The sequence below is a fragment of the Caenorhabditis elegans genome, chromosome I (genome assembly GCF_000002985.6).
Source record: "Caenorhabditis elegans chromosome I".
Lineage (NCBI taxonomy): Eukaryota > Metazoa > Nematoda > Chromadorea > Rhabditida > Rhabditidae > Caenorhabditis > Caenorhabditis elegans.
In genome coordinates, this window is record NC_003279.8 from 6416995 (window position 1) to 6441479 (window position 24485).

Genomic DNA, 24485 nt, shown 5'->3' on the forward strand with positions numbered 1-24485 from the left:
GTCCAGGGAAAAAAGTGGGGTCAATGCTCCGCTTTATCACACAAAATTTTAATATGGTTATAGCCTATCAGTTATAATGGTTAATATTTCAATGAATGTAGTAGTCTAGTTTGAACTGTGTCTGGTCGGGAGCAGGCACAGTTCACGAATAAGTCACAAAACTCATTAACCGAAAACCTAATGGAAATACTTCAACAAAGTAATGATTTTTGTCAGATTTTGAAACTGATAGATTTTGATAGATAATATGGTGTACTATTTGAATTTCGAAAAATCCACACCTTCAGACAGCATGAAAATGGGCGGAGAATGTTCAGAACCGCTCCCTGACCACTCCTACACTAACCACTTCTAAACGATTACAACCAAAACCGATTCTAAAATGATCAAATATCAATGTAAAACTTTAAAAAAATATGTTTGAAATATTTTTATTTGCAGTCATGAGATGATTGATTTAGAAATCGTCCAATAAAACAATTTATATTTACAGTTTTTTTTTAAAGTTCTACGTTTCAAATATTTGTATATGAACATTTTACTGGTTCAAGCATAGAACATAGTTCCTAAATTCTCAAAATAACTTAATTTTTCGTAAGTTTGGAAATTGACCAAAAAGTTGACTAAAATGATTCAACAAAAAATATATAGTTTTTAATGCTTTATAATGGTATTTTTTTAATTTTTAAACGGAAGCATATTATTCAATCTTACCAATAGTTTGGAAATTAAATTTTTCTCAACCTCGAAGAAAACATGATCCCCTGTTTGGTTATATTTAAGAGGAAGAGTTTTGTAAAACATTTTATAGACTTGTTTGCATTTTATCTCAAACTATATTTTTTAGCTAGACTAGCAATTCATCAAACAACTATATTTCCAACTACAAAACGTTCTCTTTTTTTCGCTTACCCAAAACTTTGTTCCTGATCGTAGCATACAGACTACAAATTCTCATTCTCTAAGGAGGTCAACAATCGTCTTGCTCGAAAAAACATGAGAGATCACAAACATAAACCGCACTTTAAACACACTTTTTACACCGAAAACGTTTGAAAAGGAGACAAAAAATATTTGTAGTGGCGATTTTTGTAGCCAACGATTTGTGACAAATGGAACAAGTAGGCCCTGATGCGAGTTGCAATGATAAAAGGGTCTTGGACGGAAAATTTTAATAAATAAGATTAACCGCAAACAATAAAACATGTTCCATTAATCTCGAGTTTTAATGAGTAATATTGTTAACACCTAATTGTATCCGACCATAACACGAACAAAACTGATCTGTAGAACTTCATCATCTCATCTAATAATTACTTTTTTCTGTTTCTCTTGGAATATTTCTGATAAATTTCCAAAACATATATTCTGAAAAAAATCAAGCCAACCGAGAAAATCTAAGGAAATTTCGAAATGCTAGCTGATACGGTAGTTTATGTGGTTTTAGGACTTTTAATTGAAAAGTTGAAACAATTAATAGTTGACTCAGTTCAATCAGGTCTATAGTTGTCTTCAGATACCGAAAATTTTGAATTTAAAATTAAACTTTTGCTATTAAATATTAGAAATAATGAATGAAACTAATTTAAAGTTTAAATTTAAAAAAAAAAAAGATAAAAAAATAAAACTTCAAAGCTTTTTCCCACAATTCATCTTATCATTACTTGACTTTTCCTATTTCTTCACAACTCAACTACAAATCTCACTTTTTTTCGGAAACCGTGATTTGTTCATGTTCTTCTCTAACTCAGGCTACAGCATTTTATCAGAATTTTCTGATTTTCTTATCATTCACTTTTTTCAGTTATTCAATAGAACCTCTAAGTCTCTACAACTGCATAGATAGCATAATCAACTCTATGTATTTTTTTATCAATTTCCGAATAATTTTAAACTTCACGAGTCTCGTGTTGCGATGATGGTTAAAGGGCGAAAAAAGAGGAAATTGGGAAATTTTATGGTTAGTGCATAGTTAATAAACGGAATCGTGTGATACTTGGAAAAATGACGAATGATACGAAATTATGTAGTTTAATTGTTGAAAAAAGTAGCGTAGTGGTTGACGGGGTGAAGATTTCATAAAAGGGATCCAATTAAATATTTTACCATTTGGAAAAATTTAACGTTCTCTTTTCGGCTTCTCGTGAGGTATAAACTTTACTTAATGGATGTTATATTTGTAATTGAACCTACTTAAACTCGTATGAAATTAGTGAAAAATGCTCCAGTTTCTGCTCATATTGGCTCAGGGTTTTAGAATAGACTAATTGATAAAGATTTTTTGTAAAAACTCGATATTACTTTTTATTTTTTTAAAACGTCACAAAATTCTATCCGAAATAGAGACACTTCAGACAAAACTTCCAAAAAAAAATTTCAAGTCCAATATACTTTCAAAAATGCCAATTGTAGATAAATTCAAGAATATTCCAATTAACAAAATCTTTGAGATATGCCGCTCCCATATATTGAGGCTTTTTTTGGCAGATGATAATCTATTCAAGTTCCCAAGAGGTTAAATTTTCTGTGAATGGTGATCGAGGAAAAAAGGTGGAAATGAGTCAGAACTCAAACAAATGGTTCAATTGAAATGGGAATGAGGAAGATTTTATTGTTTTCGTTTATATCTAACATTATTATATTCTTTGTAGTTTATTAAACAGGTCAATGAGAACAATAAAACAATAGAGAAGTAACGTATTGGAAATTTCAAAGAACAAAAGCATTTAAAAATGTTTATTTTCACAAAATATCAATTTTAGGAATCACGAACTTTTCAGTCCAAATGTTGCTTCTCAATTTCTCATGGAGTAGATAAAAAAGTAACGTTTTTTTGAAGAAGTTAGGCCCAATGTTGGCAAAACGCACTAAAATTTCAAGATTTTGGGTACAGAAATGAGAAACATCACTTTTTCAACCCTCTTTTGTACACTGTATATGGTTGCTTCGCCGATTGATTTCAAGGAGCCGCATTCGTTTAAAAAGGTCTCGCCACGCGCGCTGCATGTATGAACAAAGATTTCTGCACGCGCCCTTTGAAGTTACTGTAGGAAATTTTGATCGATTTTTTCAACTTTTTTTTGCAAAACATTTAATACTATAGTCACTTGTGTTGTAGAAGACAATTACTCATATGTCTACAGTAATCTTACAGACTCGCACACAAAATAACTGTTTTATGAAGGGAGCGCGGTGAGACCCAAGGGACAATTAAATCAAATAATATCATTGCTGAACTCTTCAGACTCACTCTTGATCATCATCATCAATTGCATCTTGTCTTCGAAGTATTGCTCTATTTCGTTTTTCTGCATCTCCACGAGCACTGAAACTTCTTGTCAGATTTCCACGTGTCACTGAAGTGGATGGACTTTGACTTGGTCGAATTATCACTGAACGGACACGTTTGAAGACTCCTTGACGGTGGAAAAACTCTGGAAACTCGGATAATTTTCTATAAAATATTCAAACTGTAAATGTTCTCACCTGAACTCATTCTTAAATATATCTATCTCAGTTTCAGTAAAATCTAGAAGTATCTGTTCGTATAGTCCGCCAGACAATCGACCATGTCACGGCTGGCGTCTTTTGTTTTTCTTTGAAATTTTCAGAATCATTTTTTCTATTGCTCTGCTTCTTTGTGTTCATATTCGTGTATATGTCGTCTGTGTGTGTGTGAATTTTTATTTACAGTCATTATTTTTGTGAATGGGAACAAAGTGGAGAACGGGGTGAAAAATGGAGAGGGAAGAAGTGGGTGAAGAGACAATTTACAGACAAAAGTTCTTTTGAAAAAGAGTCGAAAAATTACATGTAAATTGGGAAAGAACGTGTAAAAGTAGATAATTGATACATTATTTGCTCGTGCGGCTGACGACCCAATCCTTTTGACACAGTGGGCATCTGTTGTTCTGTCGAATCCACTGAGTCATGCAACAATGATGGAATGAATGATTACAGTCTCCCCACACTACGTAGCATTCAGCACTTGGTTCAGATTGACAACGAAGACACTCTTCTGAAAAAAGTTGTTCATAATTATTGGATTAAATCTCATTCTGGTAGTGTGGATCTCCTGCTCCCTATGCATATTTTTAAAAAATGTTGATTTTAAATATATATTTGCAAGCTAAAAAAAAAGGACAATATATTTCAATTTCGACATAGTTGTATATTACCTATTCTGTTCACGAAAATTTGCGTGTTTTTTACTTTCAAAGCAAGCACTTTTGCTTGTTCCTGAACTTTTAAATACAAATATATCTTTCAAAAGAATACTTTTTGAACATATCACTAAAAAAATTTAGCTGCATATGAGCACTTCGAACTAGTAAAAAGTCGATCTGAACTTTTTCAGTGCATTTTTCCACTTTTTTCAAGACCTCTAGAAATGCTCCAAAATATTTTTTTTCGTAAGTTTGTAATGATATTTAGGGGTAGAGAAATATTATGGAAGATTTCTGTAGAATTGTGTTTTTTTAGAGAAAAAACTGAAAATTTTTTTAAACCAAAAACCATCATAAAATTATCTGCGACATTTTTATCTCACAAAATATCAAAAAAATAAGTTTTGTTATATTTTTGAAGCGATTCAACTTTTTAACCACTGAATTAAATAAAATTTACCCATTAAATGTACTCTGCAGATTGCACATGTGTCACATTCAACATCCCAGGCCCAAACAGCTAACGCATTCCATTTTTTGAGCACAAAAGGACGACTTTCAGACGGATTCGCGGTTTTTTGCTTTCTGAAAGTAATTTATATTTCGAGAATTTAATTGAAATGGAAATAATTGACTTACTGAGCACTCGTACTTCCTTCTTGTGAATCTGCATTGCTTGAATTGTTCATTTTTTTTGCAATAATTTATTGATTTATTGAAATTATTGGCAATTTAAGACCGGTTTTGTTTTTTGCTGCATAAACAGAAGTGGCGTTGAGAAGAAGAGGCGCAGAGATGTCAGACAGTAACCTACGACACTGCGCTGTTCCACACGCGCGCCTTGTTTAGAATATATTCAATTTCGAATTTTCCATCGGATTTTTTTGCGATTTCTCAAGCAAAACCAGTGAGATTTAATCAGATTTTGTTCGAAAAACAACGAAAATGTCGCGGAGAAGGCAATTCGATGGTAAGCTACTTCCTGCATTGTTTAAATCTTGTTTAAAAAAATTAAATGATTTTCAGATGAGGATGAAGTTCAAATGAAAAGACGTCGCGGGGCTCCACTAATCGAAGATGTAGAAAAAAAACTGCAGGGAGTCATCGGAAAAGTTGGAGAGGTAAGACATAAAACATCAATTTCCAACCAAAATATGTTGTTATAGAATACTGGCTCATCGATCGAATGCAATTTGGATAAACTCACAGCTTTTTTACATGATGATCTCGAAAAATATCGGGCTTCAATTATTGATATTATTGCTGGATGTGCCATCTATCTCCCAAATCGTGTTACTGTATACACAACTCTAGTTGGTCTGTTGAATTCAAAGAATTTCAATTTCGGAGGAGACGTCGTAGAAAAATTAATTTCTGAGCAGCAAGATCTTCTTTCAAAACAAAAATATCAAGAGGCTCAAAATCTTGCTATTTTCCTTTGTGATCTTGGAAATTCTGGAGTGCTCACAGCTCAATCAATTGGAGAATATTTGGAGAGCTTCATTGCAGCTGCTTTTGAGGAAAACATGCCTCAAGTTCGTAATGATTATTATATCCAAACAGTTCTTCGTTGTCTTCCATGGATTGGTAAAGAATTGACTGAAAAAGCTCCCGAGCAAATGGAGAATATTGGAGAAGCGATTGGAAAGTATCTCGAGTTGAGAAATAAAAATCACGTTGCGGTAAGATTAATATTAAACTTGTTAATAACTAAAAATAATATATTTTTAGCTTCTCCAAGTTTGGCGGGAAGGCTCGACAGATCAAAAACAAGAAGATTATCTCGAAAGTTTATCAGCTCAGATTGAAGCTCTTCGTAATGCGGATTGGGTTGAAAATCACATTCCTCGACATTATTCTGGTTTTGAAACCACCCTTCAAGATGCCCTCCAACATAATTTGCCAAGTTTTCAATCTCCAGAACATACCTCGGATATGATTTATCCATATCCACTGGTCGTTTTCCGTCTGTTTCAAGACGCGGATTGTTCCGCCTTTTCTGTAAGTGCAAATTGAAACTGTCTAAACTGTTCGTTCATTTGTCTTTTTAAGCAAGGAAATATCTTTTTTATTTACTGAAAATTATTTCAAAGGGTCTATTATAATTTTCAGAGTAAACCCCTTCCCGGTGATAGTTCAATAGATCGTTTCCTCTTCGAAGGTGAAATCGCTTGGATCATTGAAAAAAATCAATTTAATAGAAAAGCATGTGCTCGTGAACTTCTCGCTTTCGCAGAAGAGAATCCATCTGTTCCTATTGGATTCCTTATTTTCGAAACTATTTTCGGTCAAATGCTCCGTCTACCACATGCCCCATATCCAGCAATATTTCATTGTAAGTCAACATTCTTCATTAAAAGTCCATTAAACCTCGATTTAGCGGGGGTTTAATGTAGAATCCAAATAACTAAATTATATTTTCTTTCAGGCTCTCTCGTTCTCGAACTGCTAAAGCTTAAACCAGACGACTATCCACAGATTCTTGTTCAAACTGTTGAGTGTATCTATCGGCGCGCAGATTCAATGCAACCAGTTTGTATTGACAGGTAAATTATATTTCAAATTTCATATTTCAATTTTATTTTACAGAATGGTTGATTGGTTCAGTTTCCATCTTTCTAATTTCCAATATCGATACACCTGGACAGATTGGAAGGATTGTTTGAATGTATGTTTTTATTTTCTATTGTTCATAACATTGCACGGTAATATTTGCAGAAAGATGCATTTTCCGGCAGTCAAATCTTTGTACGAGAAGTCATAGAAAAGTGTCGTCGTTTTGGATCTTATGAGAAAATTATCGCTGCATTGCCCCAAGATTTTGTCAAGATTCATCCATGCTCTCCAGAAGTTCGATATCTCATTGATGAAGGTAAATAACTACTTTTTGGAAAAATCAAAACTTGTAATTTCAGAAGACACTGCACTAGTTCAACGAGCGGAAACATTCACTCAAATGTTCCAAGAACGTCAGCCAGCTGAAGCATTCCTCAATGAGCTTAAATCAAATGATGAAAATGACGAATTGCCATATAACATTAATGAATTCGGTCTTTTCGTAATGGTTATGCTCAAAATGGCATCGAAGACTTATTCACACAACTTCTCAGCTCTATTCAGGTTAGTTATTTAGATAATACGAATTGATAGTTATAATATTGTGTATACTCAAAAATTGTTAACTGCACACTTTTTTAAAAATTAATTTTGTATCGTCTTTATTTAATTATTTGTTGATATTTTCGAAACGAAGAGAGTTATAACCTTTCAAAGTAGTGGGGGTGCAATATTATTAGAGAAAATACAGTACTACAGTAGTAATTCGTTGTTGCGAATTTTCAAGTTTTTTTCAAATTTTTTGATCTCGATAATTTTCGATTACCGTCCCTGTTTCGAATGTAATCCTAAAAATCAACAAAGTTTTTATTCATTTCAGATACCAAACCACTCTGAAAACTGTCTGTGACGCATCAGAACTTTATCAAGAGAAGCTACTGGAAACACTTTATTCGTGCTGGAAAACGAATCAACAGATGTTGATGATCCTTACTGATAAGCTTCTTAAAATGCAAGTAATCGATTGTTCAGCCGTTGTTGGTTGGCTATTCGACGAGAAAATGTGGCAAGAACATGACAGGTACACTTTCACATACTCCAAAACTTTCTCTAACCGAAAATATTCAGACAATGGTTGTTCGAAGTGCTCAATCAAGCATTGGAAAAGCTCACACGACAGATTAATGTTGTCGAAAAAGACATAAAAGAGCTGACTGAGAAAACAGAGAATAAGATCAAAGAGGAGGATGATGAAGAGTCTGATATTAAGGTATTTATTTAGAGAGAATTATATAATAAGATCCCTTTTTTATAGATGGATGAAGATGAAACCAAAGAAGAAAAATTCAAACAAGATCTCGAAGATTTGGAGAACAATAAAGAGAAATTAGAAAGAATGGTCACTTTCCAAAAGGGTCTTTTCAATGATTTCTTAATAGTAAGTTGCTTCAAGATGTATTATCTCTAGTAAATATTTCAATTTTAGGCATTCATTGAAGAAATAAAAAACGCGGCCACGTCCAACACATCCGAGATGGATGGTTCTGGGGATACACCAGGAACTCAAACACCTAAATTCATGTGGCTCCGTGGAAGATTCTGTCACGTTTTGCTAGCTGTAAGTTTTATACTCGTTTCGAGTCGGCTAGAACAATCTTAAAAATGTGAAACATTAAAGAATGGTCTCCGTTTTTGATATATTTTTATATGAAATATTTTTCAGCACGCGGAAACACTGTTGAAGCACTCGAGTAACATCGCTGATGAAGTTTTCTCTGAAGGAACCGATCCTAGCATTATTGAATGCTTCAACCAATTCCAGTCTCTTCGTCTTTAAATGAGTCATATACTTTAATCTTGTCCAATTTCAAATTTCCTGTTATTTTTCTCAACCAATCTCTTCAAAATCTCTACGATCCCAGTCCGGGTTCATCATAAATATGGACTTTAAGTCCCCGGAACCATGTTTATTTTATCAATATTAAACTCCCAATCTCCGTTTGTTTCTTGTTGTGTTTCATTACATGTTTTACCAGGTCATTTATTTATTCTATTTAATAAAATTAATCGATCCGTTCAAACACTATCCACACCTTTTTCCATTCGACACGCCATGATAGAACACATAAGAATCGAAAAAAGTAACAAAAAGTTTGCACATAAAGATATTAATAAAAGAATTGGAATATGAAAGGCGGGGGATGATAGATCATGAGGAATTGAGAGAATTAGAGAATTCGTAGAGTTTTTCGAAATTTTTGGGACAGGTTTTGAAGATAAAGAAGAACGAAGACGTCGAAGAGAATAGCATCCTGAAAAATATTATGAATCCACGTATTACATAGTGGTTTTTTTTTGAATTGAAATGTAGACGCATTCATGACGTTAGGTCCTGGCACGAACGAAACTATTCAGCTACCGTATCCTACCATATTTCGAAAATTGTTATCGTCTATCTCTAAATTTTCAATATTTTTTGTTGAAAAGTTGCATTTATTTACGAAATTATCAAAACCATGTCAACTATAAAGAGAAATTTGAAAAAAATAAAGGATTACTGTAGCTGAACGATTTCTCTCGTGCCAGTTTTTTGGGTCGAAATTCGAAAATTTCAATTAAAAAAATGAGGTTGGACATAAAATAAAAGATTCTCACCGGAATTCTTCTCTAATTCTCTATAAACTTCCATTTGTTCCAACATCCAGTCATATTGCTCCTTACAGTAACCCAGTCCGCTTTTTAACATTCTCATCTCACTATATTGATTTACAAATGACTTTAGATTATTGGTTCTCAAAAAAGTTTTTTTAGGATTCAATCCTAATTTGGTTATGTTACCGATTTGCTAGGTGCATTGACCAATAGTATGGAGTACATGGCTCGCGGAGCCAAACGGGAAGAGTCATTGTTGAGTGGAGAAGTTGACGAAGGAGACGGAAGTTTTCACGAGAGATGAGTAAAAATGAGGCTGGGAATTCCTGTGAAAACGAGAATTAATCAGAAAAATCGCATGAATTCAACCTCACAAAGGCTAGGGAACCCCGTAAATAAGAGATGTGCATTTTCATGATTAATATTTTTGGATATTATTTGAGCTATAAACCCCCGAGCAAAACAAACCGTCAATGGATTTCCTTCAATTCTTAGTTGTGACAGACCACTCAACATAGCCATCACTTCGGGAGGCATAGAAGAACTTCTATGTAACATATTATTTGCCACATTCAAACGTGCCAAATGACAGTTTGCAGTAACTGCTTGAGGTATTTTTGTAAGATTACACGAGTCCATATCAAGATAACGAAGAGATTTCAATGGAACAAATGAATAGGGAGATATCGATTGAATTGGCATTCGGGAAAGTGAAAGAGTTTTCAGAGCATTCAAACCATAGAAATGATCAGGTGTTAGCGTCTGAAAATGTTTTTTTGTGGGGATATTCTCGGAAAACTTACAGTAATATTGGTTCTGCTTAACTTGAGCCATTTCAATTTTATATTCTTTGCAAATGGCTTGTAAGGGAGCATTTTAATTGGATTCCCTGTCAGATCAAGTACACGGAGATCAATGCATTTACTGAAAGTGTGAGATGCAAATGATGTTATCTGGAAACTTTTTTGACTTTTCTCCTCTTGAGGCGTTGCGGGGCGCATCTCACTCGCCTTCCTAGCGCCTTATTGGAGTGTGCAATTTTCATTTCTTTATTTTCAAAAGCGTTTTCCGGAAGAGGAGGCGAGGGAAACGTCATTGTGGAATGTCTAATTGAAATAAGCTGACCTGGTTATAACTGAGATCCACGTGAATCAAAAACGGAGAAACGAAAAGAAGTCGATGAAGGTTTTCAATCAAGTTGTGAGATAATTTCAAACTTTTCACGGCTGGAAGTTGAGCAACTGGAGTTAGAGATGAGATTGAGGTTCCTAAACGTTTGTATTTTTTTCGCAATCTGACAAGCAAATGTTGAGCAGCTCTCCAAATTTTTCAATTGAAAATAAACAAAGTTTCAGCTCGAGCATATATTATTATGTTCTTCAGAATATGTACAGAATATCCTTGCATGCAGATATTCTGTACAGTCCGATATTTTAAGCACATACCTTTGAGATAAACTGTTGATAAAGATTTACTGGTAGACAACCATTTTGGTAGTTCAGTAATTGAAGAGTTTTCAATATGAATATATGTAATTGTATTGATAAATGGAGATGGTTGCAACCAAAAGTCAAAATCCACATTCACAAGTGACAATACTTTCAAATTCTTTAGATTTCGCAAAGATCCATGGAAATTTGCTTTGGTTCGCTGCCTGAAATCATAGTTTTCGAAAACTATAGTTATTAGAAAAAAAACTTACAATAATACTACTTGGAACGATGCCAATCTTGGAAAGCATTCTCCAAAATCAATTGAATCATATAATTTGTGATAGTGTTGAAATGTAAGAGATGTGACGGTTTTGGAGCATGAACCAAGAAGGAATGAATGTGTCAGACTACAATTACTAGATAAGTTTTTGATAAAACTGCGAGATTTTTGGAAGTTAACAGTGATTTTGCCACAGAATGCACAAAGCTGTCTCAGAATAATTTTGAAAAAAAAAATAGTTTTAAGGTTGAACTTTCGAGTATACATATTTCTCCTCACAATCAAAGATTATAATTTTCGGAAGCTTTTTTTATGGGTTGTTTGGACCAAAAGTACAAAAGTAAAAGTATTTTCAAAAAAAACACAGCCCTTCCTTTAAAGAATTTCAAAATTTAGACCGGAAATTTTGGTGATAGTATAGAGAAAAGTATTCATACCTTTCATTTGAGTTTTCAATAACAATGGTGTATGGTGCATCAGGATTAGGTAGATTTGGTTGTCTACAAATCATTGGTAAGGAGTTTGGTTTATGATCGAGCCATTTGTAGGGTTCCTGTTCGCAAAATGTTTCAAAATTAAATTATATAGTATTACATACATTAGCGCTTCCTAATAATTCTAACTTGCAATCCAAATCTCTTGTAATCGTTAAAAAACATGAACACGTTTCTTGGCAAAGGGATGAGAACTCACAACTTGGAGTCAGGCTGTGGTTAAGTGAGCAACACACCTAAAACCGACATAAGTGTATTTAGAGCTGAGTATACTCACCAAGTTGATACCGTGTGCTTGAGCATGAAGTGGATCACACGATCTTGCAAGACCAAATAATCCAAATATAGCTAGACTTAATTCCCACATTTCTTGTTGTCAATGTTTGTCAAATTGACTCCAAAAAATAAATTTTGAAAATTGGTGAGCACGCAGAGCAGAAGCCACGAAAAAATTGTTGAGCGCATAAGAAATGCGTTCTCATCAGGCTTCTATTCAAACAAAAAAAGATGCAAAAGGGATAGACTGTACGAGATGAAGAGACGTTGAGAATGTCCATTTTTGAGCATTTACTCACTCGACTTTTGACTTGTTCAACTGTTAGAAGGGTACACTAATTTAACATACTTTAATAGTAGAACTAACAAGTTAATACGAAAAAAAGAACATCCAAATGTTGTTTCATCTTGAAATTCAGTTTACACGGAAGAACCATAAAAACTTTCATTAGATCGTGGCAGCACGGAGCCTCATCTCGACCGCCCTTCAGGTACTCGGGGAAGAGTATCGCCTCTTCACTCGTCTCCTACCTCCCGGATTCTTTGTGTTTAATATGTCGTCTCGGAGCTAACAGTTGCGCTTCTTATTATTTTCAATTTCTATAATTTTCAGAGCCGTTTTCAGGAGTAAAAGGTCTCTATGGAAAAGCCTGTAAGAGATACAATTCGCTATATTAAATCAAGTCTTTCAATATTCATTTCCTTCATAAAATCTATACTAAAATTATCGAAATACTCATATTCTTCCGTAAGTTCTTATTTGCGCTGGAATTGATCATAATGTACAACATTAATTGGAGAAGTTGATTTTGGAAGCGCCATGAGAAGCTCCCGAATCAGCATGACAATCCCATTCATGGTTGGTCTTTGCGAAGGATTTGCACGTGTGGCACGGCCAATCAAGCGACGCATGTCATTCAGAACACGAGGCTCTTCTGAAAACAATAAATATATTTTCCTTCAAAACTCAGATATGTACCTTGTGGTGGCTCACTGTAAGACTTGAGAATTTCAGACTCGAGAATTTGCTCGAAGAGACGTCCCAAAGTGAAAACGCCGCTTTCCTTTGAAAGTTTACGAGTGAAGGCAACTTCTGGAGCATTCGAATCATAATCAACCATTGTCACAGTGTTATCCGATTTTCTGAAAAATTGTTTGGAATACTACGCAACTTTCAATTATATGACAAACCCTTCATAGAGCAATCCGCTAGCACCATTGAACACCAACTCATAGTTCATTGTTTTTTCATTTTTGTAGCCCAAAACATAAAAGTTATCCACTTTTGAAGCTCCATGATAGATATCAAAACGATGAAGCTCCGATAAGATACGGACAGCAGCAGAGCACAACTGAAAACGTCAAATTCAGTGGGTGTTTTATATTCAATAAATCACGACTATTCAAGAAATTCCTTCGAAATTAAAGATTTCAAGCCCCAGAAATTTGTCTTGACTTTTGAAGTATAACAACATAAGACTGTTTTTAAGAAGGTTCGAATTGTTATGTTTCGTCCTAATTCTGAAAAGTCAAACCTTGATTCTTTGTGCCAAATCCAAATGAGTATCAAAGTTCTTCAAGAAATCTTTCAATGAACATCCAACTTGATTTTCTTGATGCCTGTAATAAATTTATAATTTTCATCCTCTCATTAAATATCTCACTCATAAATCAATGTTGGTGGGTTGAGAATAGCTCCAATTGGAAGACGAATTGGAAGGTTTCTCGCTGCCAATGCTTTTCCCTCGACAAGATTCTGAACTTGATTTAATTTGGAAAATAGCTTTGAAAAGTTTTCAACAAACCTCATAGAACACTTTGAGGTCTGAAATAGTCGGGTTATGAAGTTCTTCGAACAATGCTTTCTTGATCTTTCCATCCGCAAACTTCATTTCTCCAGTATAAACCTTTAAATTAATGAAATTGAGAAAGCCGAGTTACCTGTCTCTCTAAAAAAATTGTCAAACTTTCAACTGTTTTTTTAAATTCGAGTCATATTCGAGTTTTCGATTTTCTCACCAAATGAAAGAAATCCTGCGATTGAATTTTCTTATCTTTGATTCTTTTTCCTGTCTTGCAAATGTTGTGCACATTTGTCGAAGAAAGTCCAAGAAGACGGTTCATTGAAATGTTCTCATCCAGTACACCACCAAGAATGTCGGTCTGAAACAGACATATTAAAAAACGTTCAACGAGACAAAAAAAATTACAAAGTCATTCTTGAGATGATAGACCAATTGTTCAAGTGTCTGAGAACGGGCAAACAACATTCCTTGAATAGCGTATTCATTTCTGAAACTATATTTTCAGCTTTTGTTATTTTTAATGTATTCCATACTCAGAATGATCAATACGAAGATGAATGGCACGAGAAGTTTCCTTTTTCATCTTATTATTTCCAGGAACAATTGAAAGATAATAGGCACCATCCAGTGATTTCGACATACTGAAGTCGCCTAAAAAGTTTTTAAATCGTTTTAAAATATTACTTTATAGTCTCAAAAACAACGTTTTGCAAATTTAACTATTTTCCTCACGAACCTGGATTTTTGAGCACAAAAGCTTCAATGAAAGTGATGGGAACATTGTTAAAAATGGCATCCTTAATATCGTCATCATTTTCCATCGACTTCTCCGTCATCTCAAAATCGTGTTTCGATTCGACCAACGTCATTGCTTTGATTCGATAGATGATCCTTGAGATCAAAATAGTGTTTTGCCAAATGTATGGAATAAATTATTTTGGAGACTCTGGATAGATTAACCTATGGTTTTTAATAATTGGGAAAGTACAGTTCACGTGTAATTATAATTGTTTTCACAATGAGTCATACATTGAATCATTCAATGAAAATATTATTTACAACTGCGTTGCGTATCTGCGCAGATTTCAAAAGTTAGGAATATTATTCCGTGTAAGAAGAATAATTTTTGCATTCTTTATTTTAAAACTGCTATTTCCGTTATAATTTATGTTTATTCAGACGACCAGACAGTAAAAAATAAAAAATAAAAAAAGTATAGTACAGAGTTAAAGCATATATTACGTATCTCATGAGTGCTTTTAAATATTAATTTTTAACAGGAAATCAATTGGTTCGTTTTAACTGGAGGTGTATACAAAACTACAATATATATATATATAATTTATGAAACAAATTTACAATTAAAATACAGAATCCCTTTCCTTATTGCACTTCACATCATCTGAAATAAGAAACACACTTTTCTTTCAAATGCCAAAATAACATTTTCTAGTTTTCCTTTAGTCGCCCTCTCCCGTCAGTTTTTCTCGTTTTTTTCCAGTACGACACATAAAATTTATGAGTTTACAAGCTCCTAGCGGTGCTTTCAAAAAGTGGTCCCTCTTGTTGAAATTCCTTTAAAGTAACAAAAAAGTATAATTCTCAGAGAATTTTGGTTGTGCAAAGTCTTTTTGGAAAGCTAGGCGAGGAACTGGGATTATTGAATTGCTCGTCCATTGGCTCGTTTTCCGTGTGGTGTGGTGTCCTTATTGTTTTGTTCATTTTAAGAAAAAATAGAAAGATTTATCATTTGTAGGGTTATCGCCATTCGTTTTTATTCTTCTCTTTTTTCTCAATTTTTTGTTGTTGTTGGATACTTTGAATTGTCTCAAGGGAAAAATTCAAAAGATTCAAAGATTTGAAAAAATGTTGATGAAAGAGGCTATTCTCGGAATATATCTTCACATGAATGACTACTTTTTTCAGTTGAAACTTCAAAAAAATAATCCAAGTGATTTGGGTAGCTCACTGGAGTATTTATTATAAGCGTATCTAGGCAAAGTTCCTACTGGCACTACTCTACCTTAAATTTTTTTTTTATTTCTGTAGAAATTTCAAAAAATTGCCAGCTTGCCGACTCTGGCGAGAACTAAGTCGGTAAGGCTCGGCAGGTGTTTTTTTGCTGAGTACTAAAATTTTGACTCCTATCCATGTTTCGTTCAAACCAGTCCCTCTTTTTTGTTGCAATGTTTGTATTGGCTCCGTGAGCACTAATTTCCTTTTTTTTAGTTTCAAATAAATCCAAAGGAGAGACAAACAACTATTTTCTAACCAAATTTCCCTTTTTTGCGTCTTTTTTGCATTCTCAAAGTGTCAATCCTATAAGATAAACGAGCAAACTTACATATTTCTATGACGTAACTTCTATCATATTTTTTATTTTTAGATAAATTATTCAACTTCCTAACTTCATCAAGAATGTTCTGGAACACATATTTGTAAAATCTCTTTTTGTTATTGTTTCCAAGTTGGTTTCCAAGAGCATTTGATAATATTTAATCACTTCTAATTTATGATTTGTAAACTTTGATCAAGATGTTTTTAGTTTTCCAAAAAAAAAAGTATTTTCTCAAATAACACACATAGCAAATTTCGTCTAGGATGTGCAAGTGCCAATAACACAAGTTAAATGTGTAAATCTACAATTTTATGGTATGACTTTTATGGTAACTGAGCAGATGACATGGTCCAATCAAGGCCGCCTCTTTATTCGCCCTCCTCGTTCCCGCTAAATACCTTGTGCCTACGTCACGTCTCTGTAAAATGCAAAGCTAAAGTTTGAGCAATTATTTTTATTGTTAATTTGAAAATAATTTTATCTTTAATATGATCCTATCTGGGAAGACTTTATTAATTCAGAAACCAGTGTATGGGCTTGATTAGGTTATCCCATACATTTAAGAAAAATGAAAAAAAAAACATTAAACATTTTATATGTATTTATTTCAGTGTGTTATCCAATTTCGAAGTTTGTAAAACTTATCCAGATGCGGTTTTATTTAGATCTTTTACAATTTTGAAGAATGTTGGTAAACATTCTGGAGATTTTCAGCTTATTTGAAAAAATGTAAAGTATTTAAAAAAAACCATTTTTTAACTTTTCCAAAAAGCTTTCAAAATGTTCACAACACTATAAAATTAATCAAAAGTTTGCAATTTTAAGTCATTGGGAGCGAGTGCGAAATATCTAAATGTGTCGCTTGAATTTTTGTGATAACCTAAACATAAGATTTTAAATAAAACATATTTCGTTCTTAAACTTAATTGTCCGACTACCCTTTTTCGCATCTTTTTCTTTTGCCCATTTCATCTCCTAGTTTGAGGAATATTTGATGAATTATTCACTCAAATGCATGTTCTAAAAAGCAGTCAGATGTCACATATAAAAAACGGAGGTCCGATAGTTTTATGAGCACTCCGTTTGGAACACAAAATTCAAATTAAAATGAGTCTGCAAGAGAGAACAGATACTATTTAAATGAGAGAACTGCAAAAATTGAAATTTGTGGTTTAATTTCTAAGCGAGTTAAGCTGATAAACCAATTTAAGAAAAATCTAGGAATGGCACATCATATGAAAATTCAAAACATAGGTTCCAACCATTTCTTGGTTTTTGGAATGATTTGCAAGTAGTCCCAGTTGGGAAAAACTACTTCTATAAAATGAGCAAATAACATTGGCAAATGTTAAGAAAAATGAAACCTAAAGTTTCGTAAATTTTGTAATCTTCCAAATCTATGACACCAAAAATCTAAGTGAAACTCCGAACCCATCTATAAATATTTAAAAGGTGTCATCATAATCGAACAGCTTACCATAAATCTTCCTTTTAAGTTTTATTAACTCCTTTTTAAATTTCCTTTTACTTACACCCAAATCCTATTTTCCCATTGAATTCAATCTCATCCTCATTTTCTCTTCTTTCTCCTGTTCCCATGAAAGTATCTCTATTTCCTTCTATAAGTTGGAAAGCACGAGAGATATAGAAGGATACTGACAATTATGACCATGAAGTCATATGATCGGATTATAAACTTATGACGGGTTATGAATGTGTGCTCGGTTTGCAAAATATGTGGACTTTAGACTTTCTTGAGACAAAATCGAGAATTTCGAGACAAATTATACATCAATGAGCATTTTTTAGACGAATGGATGGATAGCTGCGCAAACCACGAAAGACATGATTTCTGAGGTTTCCCTTACATGTTATGCATTATTTTTAGCCATTACCAGAAACATACAATGTTTTCGAACTACAGACTTCATTACCTTGCCAACGTCAAAAATAATCAACATTTTCTCTAGTCATTGTTACCCAGGAAAATTTTTGAAATTTCAAACCTGGAGCGAGCTTCATCTTTGAGCACGTACAATTTCTAAATGTCTTAGACAATTTGAACCAGGTGCAAAAGTCTCTTAGAAAAATGACATTAAAGAAAGAAAATCCTGGCATTTTCTTTCTGGAAACCAATTCTTTATCTGAACTTTATCCGATGTAATCTTCTTGCGAAAGGGATTAATGAGTGGATCAACTCAGATTTATTTCTTGGATTGGGAACTTATTAGAGTTGTCAATGAAAAATTAATGGAAAAGGGAAATCTCTTATTACCGACACTAAGCTCATTCGAGCTTCTCCCAACTTTTCCCGCCGTATCTAAAATATCGACCGTAAAAAATTTAAGATAAATTCTCAACCGAGTTTTATGTTTTTTGTGCCATTAAAAAAAGGCCTACCTGAGTTTCATTGACTATAACCTAATTACTTTGAAAATTTAGATGTTACTGCTCCATTTATTTTGTATTTTTAAAAGTTGATCAGTCTGGCTATGTTTTCATTTCAATTCTGATTCTTATTCTCCCATTATTACCTGATTCATCATATTTTAGAATATTTACCTTTTTATGTCATAACAACCATAGACTTACTCAGTCTGACGATAAAGTGAAGTCACGGGAAACAACAGAAAAGCGGGTCATAAATCAATGCTACCGTAGTCATGCACACATATCTTTTCCAATTACTTTTCCCTTCAATCTTCTTCGTTTTCATCTTTTTCTCAATTCCATCGTCTCTCTAATCTCATCTCGCCCTCTTTTTTCACACCTCCTTCTGCTTCATTCCTTCGCCATCGCACTTTGTGACGTTGTCTGGCGCGAGGCGGCTCGCGTCGCGGCTTTTTTGGCTTGAAGGAGAATGAGAGAGCAACAAGTGCTCCAAACTTATTCGTCATCGTTTTTCCCCTTTTTTCTCTCCCTCACTTCTTTCATCCCAGCTGACACACAACGTCTTCTATTCCATCCACCCCATCTGACTCCTCCCCCTTCTCTTCTCTCTTCCTATTTTTCCGTCTCTTTCCCTTTTCTCGTCGTTCTCTTTTCTTCATCTTCTTCTTTCTTTTTGGCTGGCTCAGAGCTCCCACGGAGCAAGCTCACTCACTTTTTGCCCGGTCGTCGTCTTCTTCAGCCGACCGATCGACGTCCTCTCGTCACATGCCCCACTATCAGGAGGGGTTGGCGAAGAGCGCGGGACATGGTTAGTTTCAATATTTTTATTTCTTAAATTTTAATTGAATATGAATGATTCAATAATTTTGAGTGAATGTTCCCAGAATGATCGTAATTTACGTGTTAATGGGGGAAGAAATTGGTAAATAATTTCACTTTTCTGTTTTATGTTCAATTAGCAGTGCGATCCCGCGCGCCTGCTTACAATTAAGGTACTGTATTTTGACGTGAACCCTACAGTGTAATTCAGAAGTTCCACAGAAAGCGCGTAGATGGTGAGAGGCGACTCGATCTGGATGTGAACCTAAATGCGTTTTCTCTTCTGACTCGTAACAGGGGTGTGCGGATAATAGCCGATTTAGCCGAATTAGCCGATTTGAATGACTGAGATTAGCCGAATTAGCCGATTTGAATGACTGAGATTAGCCGAATTAGCCGTTAGCCGAAAATTTTGAAATTAGCCGTTAGCCGAATTAGCCGTTAGCCGGTTCTCAAAAAATCGGCATTAGCCGATTAGCCGATTTATCCGTTTGAAAAAAATCGGTTATCCGCACACCCCTGGCTCGTAACAGTATATCTAGAAATGTTTCTAGACTCAAACTATTCATAAGCTTATGCCTAGGCATTCGGTATAACTAAGTACAACTTGCCAGTTTTTCAAAAACTTATGTCTATCTCATCAAAAGTGCGACTTGGCTTCAGTGTCTGGCTGAAAATCGGTTCTGACGAATTCTGACTCAATATTCTTGGAATCAATCAACTAATACACCACGTCTAATATTCAATTTTCGAAAATGACTCTATTGTTTACACATTCTTTGAGCGTGCCAATTTCCCGAATTGTGCTTTTGGTAATTCGACACCTTTTTATGATGGGCTCTTGTGAATATATAAAAGTTCAGTGGAAGCTCTCGGGCTTCAGAGATTTGACGTCACCTCTTTTAAAAAAGTTGTAAACTTGTTCTCCATTTTTAGCACCAATGACATCAGTACTGCTAACTTTGTCCAAAAATTAACAAAAAGTTACTCATTTTGAAACATATTATTGTTTTCGAAACCCTTTGAAATTTCAAATCTTCTCGGCGATTTCTTGAATAAAGTAAACATTTTGCAAAATATGTTAAACTTCTGTTCAGAAATCATGTTTACTAACAAGATTATGACGTCATTTTGTTGATCATCTTAAAGTCGTGGACTTTCTCAGACAAGATTAACCAAGCTAGATTCAATGGAGAAGCTTAGCGTAGGCGAAGTAAACTTTGAATTCCCTTCTGATTTGATTTTCAATCTTAGAATGTTATGAAAAAGTTCAGAATATTCTAATTAGATTTTCTCGAAAACCAGGAAATTCCTTGTTATCCTCCCTTTCTCTGTTTTTGTTGTCATTTCCGTGAGCCCTCGAGCTTTTCGAATTATTCCGAGAAGCAGCTAAATGATTAAGTGAAAAAACGAGGAAGCAGCAGCTTTATGTGTGAGAGGGAGCGGCATGTGAAATGAGGCTTAATTGAGGATTTAAAGGATTCTCAAGCTTATGAGAAAATAGATACTTAGAGCTCAGAGATCTGGAAGTTTTTCTCTGAAACTTGCATGTTTCTTGGTGAGCATAGCCGATCAGAGCTCATTTTCAATATTTTTAACTCTTGCCAACTCTACCATCGTGATGCCTTCTGTCCTAATTGAAAAAATCAAACTAAAACCACTGAATTATGATTTAAAAAAAAATTAAATAATTTACAGAATGGTTCTATCTCGGAGTTGGTGGAGCCGTCGGTCTCGCGGCTCTTGTAGCCGTTGCCGCTCTTCTCGCAGTTCGTAAACGTCGTCAATATCCGTCACTTCTTCTTCCCCCGAGACAGGTAATAGTTTGAATTATAGCTGAAATAATCTCAATTTTTTATATAGTGAACTCTTGAACTCAGTCGACAAATTTATTTTTTGACCTTTTCAAATTTAATAATTTTTGATCCCTAGGATTCTAATGTCATTTTCTTATTTTCAGTGGGGTTTCATCTGTTCTAGTTTTCAGGAGGTTACGTGTCTGTCTGAATTTCATTAAAAATTGATGATTAGTCACATTCAGAACTCCTCAGAGTACACGTACACTTTTCAATTCCTCTCTTGTTCTCCATATTTCTTGCACTTTATCGGTTTCCGTTTCTCTTTAGATTACCAAAATCCAGGGATCAATTTCTATTTTTGAATATTTCTAATGTTTCTTTGAACGAACAACGTCACATTCTGTTTGTCCACAGCAAAGAAAAAATGGAAAAAATAGAGAAAAAAAGAAAAGAACGAGTCTCATTTCGTTTCTTAAATTTCATTAGTAAGAGAAAAATAAAGATATGACCATGAATAATTACAACCAAAACACATTATAGACCAAGGACTACATACATTTTTCTAGGTGATTGCTGTCCGTGGTGGATTTCCCAAGGGCCCTGGAGGCCTAAAGCAGAGCCCATCTCCTCTTCAATCGCCGCTTTCTAATGACTCCACGCCATCGCCAGTCGTTCCATTGCAGAATCTTTTGGAGGATCGAACCAGAAAAGTAAGTCGTAAAATAATGGCGTAGGCAACATATTTATATTTTCTAAAATAGGAGTATCTAATTATGAAACCCCAATTGTGAGAGCCTACACCTAAAAGCCAAACTTGAAGGCCGAGGCTAACAGCCTAATTCCGGGCTCTGGCAAATCCAATTAAAAATAACTATAGTTGCTCAATTATTCGTTTCAGCTATCCCCATCAGAGCTTCCATCCGAACGTGGAAACATCTCGTTCACATTGAGCTATGACTCTCACACTCTAACCCTTCTTGTCAGTATCATAAACTGCCGAAATCTCTGTGAGATGGTAGTTTCTCGTGACGGACAATGTCTCCTTGATCCATATGTCAAGTTACAACTACTTCCCGAACGTGAGCATCGTGTCAAGACGCGTATCGTTCGTTCAACCACCAGCCCAGTTTATGAGGAGCAATTTGCAATGTATGGAGTCACTCACGAGCAAGTTAACTTTGCCACGTTGCACTTCCAGGTAGAGAGCAAAGGGTTTTTGAAAACATGAAAGGATTTTCAGGTCGTCGCATTCGATCGTTACTCCCGAGACACTGTCGTTGGAGAATGTGTCTACAGATTGGCTGATGCAGAACTTCAAGTTCACAATGAGATGAGGTATTATTTTGTTTTACAGACTTTACAGACTTCAAATATTTATATGCTATGTTTTTCTAGAGAAAAAGGGAGAAGATCGAAATGTAGAACAAATTAGACAAAAAATATTTTAAACACCCGCATGTCAAATTAAGAGGCTCCGGGTGACGTCACACGTTTGAAAACTCGGTCACATTGTTTTTATACCAAAACAGAATTATCTTATATTGCTTTATCGTTTTTTATCATTTTAAAAACTATTCTTTAAATTTTTTATTAACAAAAGACATTTGATGCTAATTTAAAATTCTCCAGAGTTGAACTCCCTCTCCTCCCACGTGCCACTGATACTGTAGCTGCTCGTGGAGAGCTTCTTCTCTCATTGACATATCAAGCTGCATTCAACAATTTGACAGTTGTTGTTCTCAAAGCCCGTGGACTCGGAGGACGAAACGATGCCGGAACTGCAGGTATAGACTCTTGATTCCTTTTTTTGTTGATTTCTCGCATGAACAATCTCATGATCCTCAATGAATGACTGCAGTGATCTAGAAAATGTTTAAAAATAGAACATTTTTCCAGATCCATTTGTCAAGTTATACTTGCGCAAGGAAAGTGGAGAACGTATCGTTAAAAAGAGAACACATGTGAGAAGGTCTACTTTGAATCCTGTCTACAACGAATCGTTTGTCTTTGAACTTCCAGATGATAGATTGGAACATTCTGTTATTGACTTGCAGGTTAGTGAGAAAAGGGAAAAATTATGAAGAATACGACAAAGTATCAAACCTTCGCAACTTTCCTTCTGAAAAACGTACTTTAAGCTGCACATATATATTTGAATAGTCTCACCGCGAGGAACAGCTTATGGTAGCACCACAGAAACTCACAGAGGACTGCAAACACGCCTTATAACACTGAGAGTTTAAATTTTGTGATTTATGACTAAAAAAATGCGTCACCTGGTCTTGACACGACTTTATATTTTTAAATTAAAATAAATGTTTCCCCTTAAAAAGTACAGTAGTTTCCACGACTCGCAGTTCCTTTCGTCTTTTTTTTCTTTTTTCGTTTATCTATATTTTGTTCATAATTTTTTCTCACATTCAGTACTTGGCTAAATAAAACATATTTTTAGAAGAAAAAAGGAAAAAAATCGTTAATTTTCGCGATAGCGAGGCGTGGAAATTACTGTACTCATTAAGAAACACACTCATATTCGGTCGTGTCAAGACCGGGTACTGTATTCTTTTGGTGATATATCGCTAAATTCCACATGTGGGTTATATACTATTCTTGTTGCATATAAAAACGGATAAACTTTCGAATACCCAAATAATCAAAAATTCTAAAATATACATACTTATCAAGCCGAGACCCAAAGGGAAAGGGATTTCGAGCGCCGTTAATATGATTACAATATCTACAATATTATTATATGCTTCCAGGTGATCAATCATGACCGTGTTAACCGTAATGATGTAATTGGCCGTGCCCTTCTTAATATGGAAGATTCTCACGTTGTCGAAGTTCTTGAGAATCCAGGAAGACAAGTTGCTCAGTGGCATCATCTCGATTAAAAAATTTAAACCTTTTTTTTTGCTTTTATTTCTGTAGACCTCTACTGGTTTTCGAACCTAATCCCCCATACTTTTCCATTAAATAACAGTCATCACTCTCTCCGTCCACAACTGAAATTTTGTATTCTCTCTCCCATCATGTTTTGTCAGATAATTATATTCATTTTAACATTTTAACATGAATTCTCTCTCTCTCACAGACACGTTGACATCTGAAACAGGCAATTAACATCATTTTTAATTTCAAATTCTTTTTTTATTTTTCGATGGAATAAAGATCCGTTCCAATTCTGTTATTTTATGGTTTTTTTCTTCTTGAATACTCTAGAACTTGTGATTGGGGATTTTTCTTTACGGTTCTTCAAGTACCCAAAATATTTTGAAATTCAGAAATATCAATTTTAAAATTGAAATCTCTTCTCAATTGAATTTTTTCATGTTTGAAATTCCTCCAAAATGACAAGCCACGTCCTCTTTATAACCAATCAGCGTATTCGAACTTTACCAGGGGCGGAGCTAATCATTGATTGATCTTGCAGTTTTCAATTAGGGGGAAGTTCAAATATTATGATCATGTAGAAA

At 34.4% G+C, this 24485-nt stretch overlaps 6 protein-coding genes and 2 non-coding genes across 8 annotated transcripts; 4 read left to right on the forward strand and 4 right to left on the reverse strand.

Moving 5' to 3' along the window:
- Positions 1-1570: 1570 nt before the first annotated feature.
- Positions 1571-1846, forward strand: R10A10.1 (uncharacterized protein; the record flags this gene model as incomplete). Its single annotated transcript, NM_001377583.1, has 1 exon — positions 1571-1846. One exon carries the CDS (start codon positions 1571-1573, stop codon positions 1844-1846), a length of 276 nt encoding a protein of 91 aa, NP_001364768.1.
- A 1819-nt stretch (positions 1847-3665) lies between these two features.
- Positions 3666-4991, reverse strand: rbx-2 (RING-box protein 2). Its single transcript, NM_059448.8, has 3 exons — positions 4806-4991; positions 4627-4751; positions 3666-4018 (listed from the first exon to the last, which is right to left on the reverse strand). The coding sequence occupies exons 1-3, from the start codon at positions 4853-4855 to the stop codon at positions 3855-3857; spliced, it is 339 nt and encodes a 112-aa protein (NP_491849.1). The 5' UTR covers positions 4856-4991; the 3' UTR covers positions 3666-3854.
- A 72-nt stretch (positions 4992-5063) lies between these two features.
- On the forward strand, positions 5064-8800 carry ncbp-1 (Nuclear cap-binding protein subunit 1). Its single transcript, NM_059449.8, has 14 exons — positions 5064-5136; positions 5193-5287; positions 5333-5848; positions 5898-6167; positions 6279-6501; positions 6595-6712; positions 6756-6834; positions 6885-7038; positions 7082-7286; positions 7603-7803; positions 7851-7992; positions 8038-8160; positions 8209-8340; positions 8446-8800. Exons 1-14 carry the CDS (start codon positions 5112-5114, stop codon positions 8557-8559), a joined length of 2397 nt encoding a protein of 798 aa, NP_491850.2. The 5' UTR covers positions 5064-5111; the 3' UTR covers positions 8560-8800.
- Positions 8751-11948, reverse strand: lron-6 (eLRR (extracellular Leucine-Rich Repeat) ONly; the record flags this gene model as incomplete). Its single annotated transcript, NM_059450.6, has 11 exons — positions 8751-9034; positions 9378-9514; positions 9561-9700; positions 9843-10136; positions 10178-10327; positions 10500-10642; positions 10820-11028; positions 11077-11214; positions 11525-11640; positions 11686-11817; positions 11859-11948. The coding sequence occupies 11 exons, from the start codon at positions 11946-11948 to the stop codon at positions 8799-8801; spliced, it is 1785 nt and encodes a 594-aa protein (NP_491851.3). The 3' UTR covers positions 8751-8798.
- Positions 11949-12532: 584 nt separating this feature from the next.
- On the reverse strand, positions 12533-14592 carry comp-1 (Protein kinase domain-containing protein). Its single transcript, NM_059451.5, has 10 exons — positions 14399-14592; positions 14196-14313; positions 14068-14149; positions 13877-14020; positions 13663-13764; positions 13522-13613; positions 13393-13477; positions 13049-13209; positions 12837-13000; positions 12533-12792 (listed from the first exon to the last, which is right to left on the reverse strand). Exons 1-10 carry the CDS (start codon positions 14529-14531, stop codon positions 12614-12616), a joined length of 1260 nt encoding a protein of 419 aa, NP_491852.1. The 5' UTR covers positions 14532-14592; the 3' UTR covers positions 12533-12613.
- A 552-nt stretch (positions 14593-15144) lies between these two features.
- On the forward strand, positions 15145-15218 carry F37E3.4. The gene has a single exon (NR_050192.1). It is a non-coding gene; the product is annotated as an Unclassified non-coding RNA F37E3.4 (non-coding RNA).
- On the reverse strand, positions 15145-15218 carry F37E3.5. The gene has a single exon (NR_050193.1). It is a non-coding gene; the product is annotated as an Unclassified non-coding RNA F37E3.5 (non-coding RNA).
- Positions 15219-19051: 3833 nt separating this feature from the next.
- On the forward strand, positions 19052-24198 carry snt-4 (C2 domain-containing protein). The gene is made up of 8 exons (NM_059452.10): positions 19052-19199; positions 20909-21027; positions 21576-21719; positions 21908-22207; positions 22250-22344; positions 22639-22793; positions 22906-23063; positions 23772-24198. The coding sequence occupies exons 1-8, from the start codon at positions 19157-19159 to the stop codon at positions 23901-23903; spliced, it is 1146 nt and encodes a 381-aa protein (NP_491853.2). The 5' UTR covers positions 19052-19156; the 3' UTR covers positions 23904-24198.
- The last annotated feature ends 287 nt before the right edge of the window (positions 24199-24485 follow it).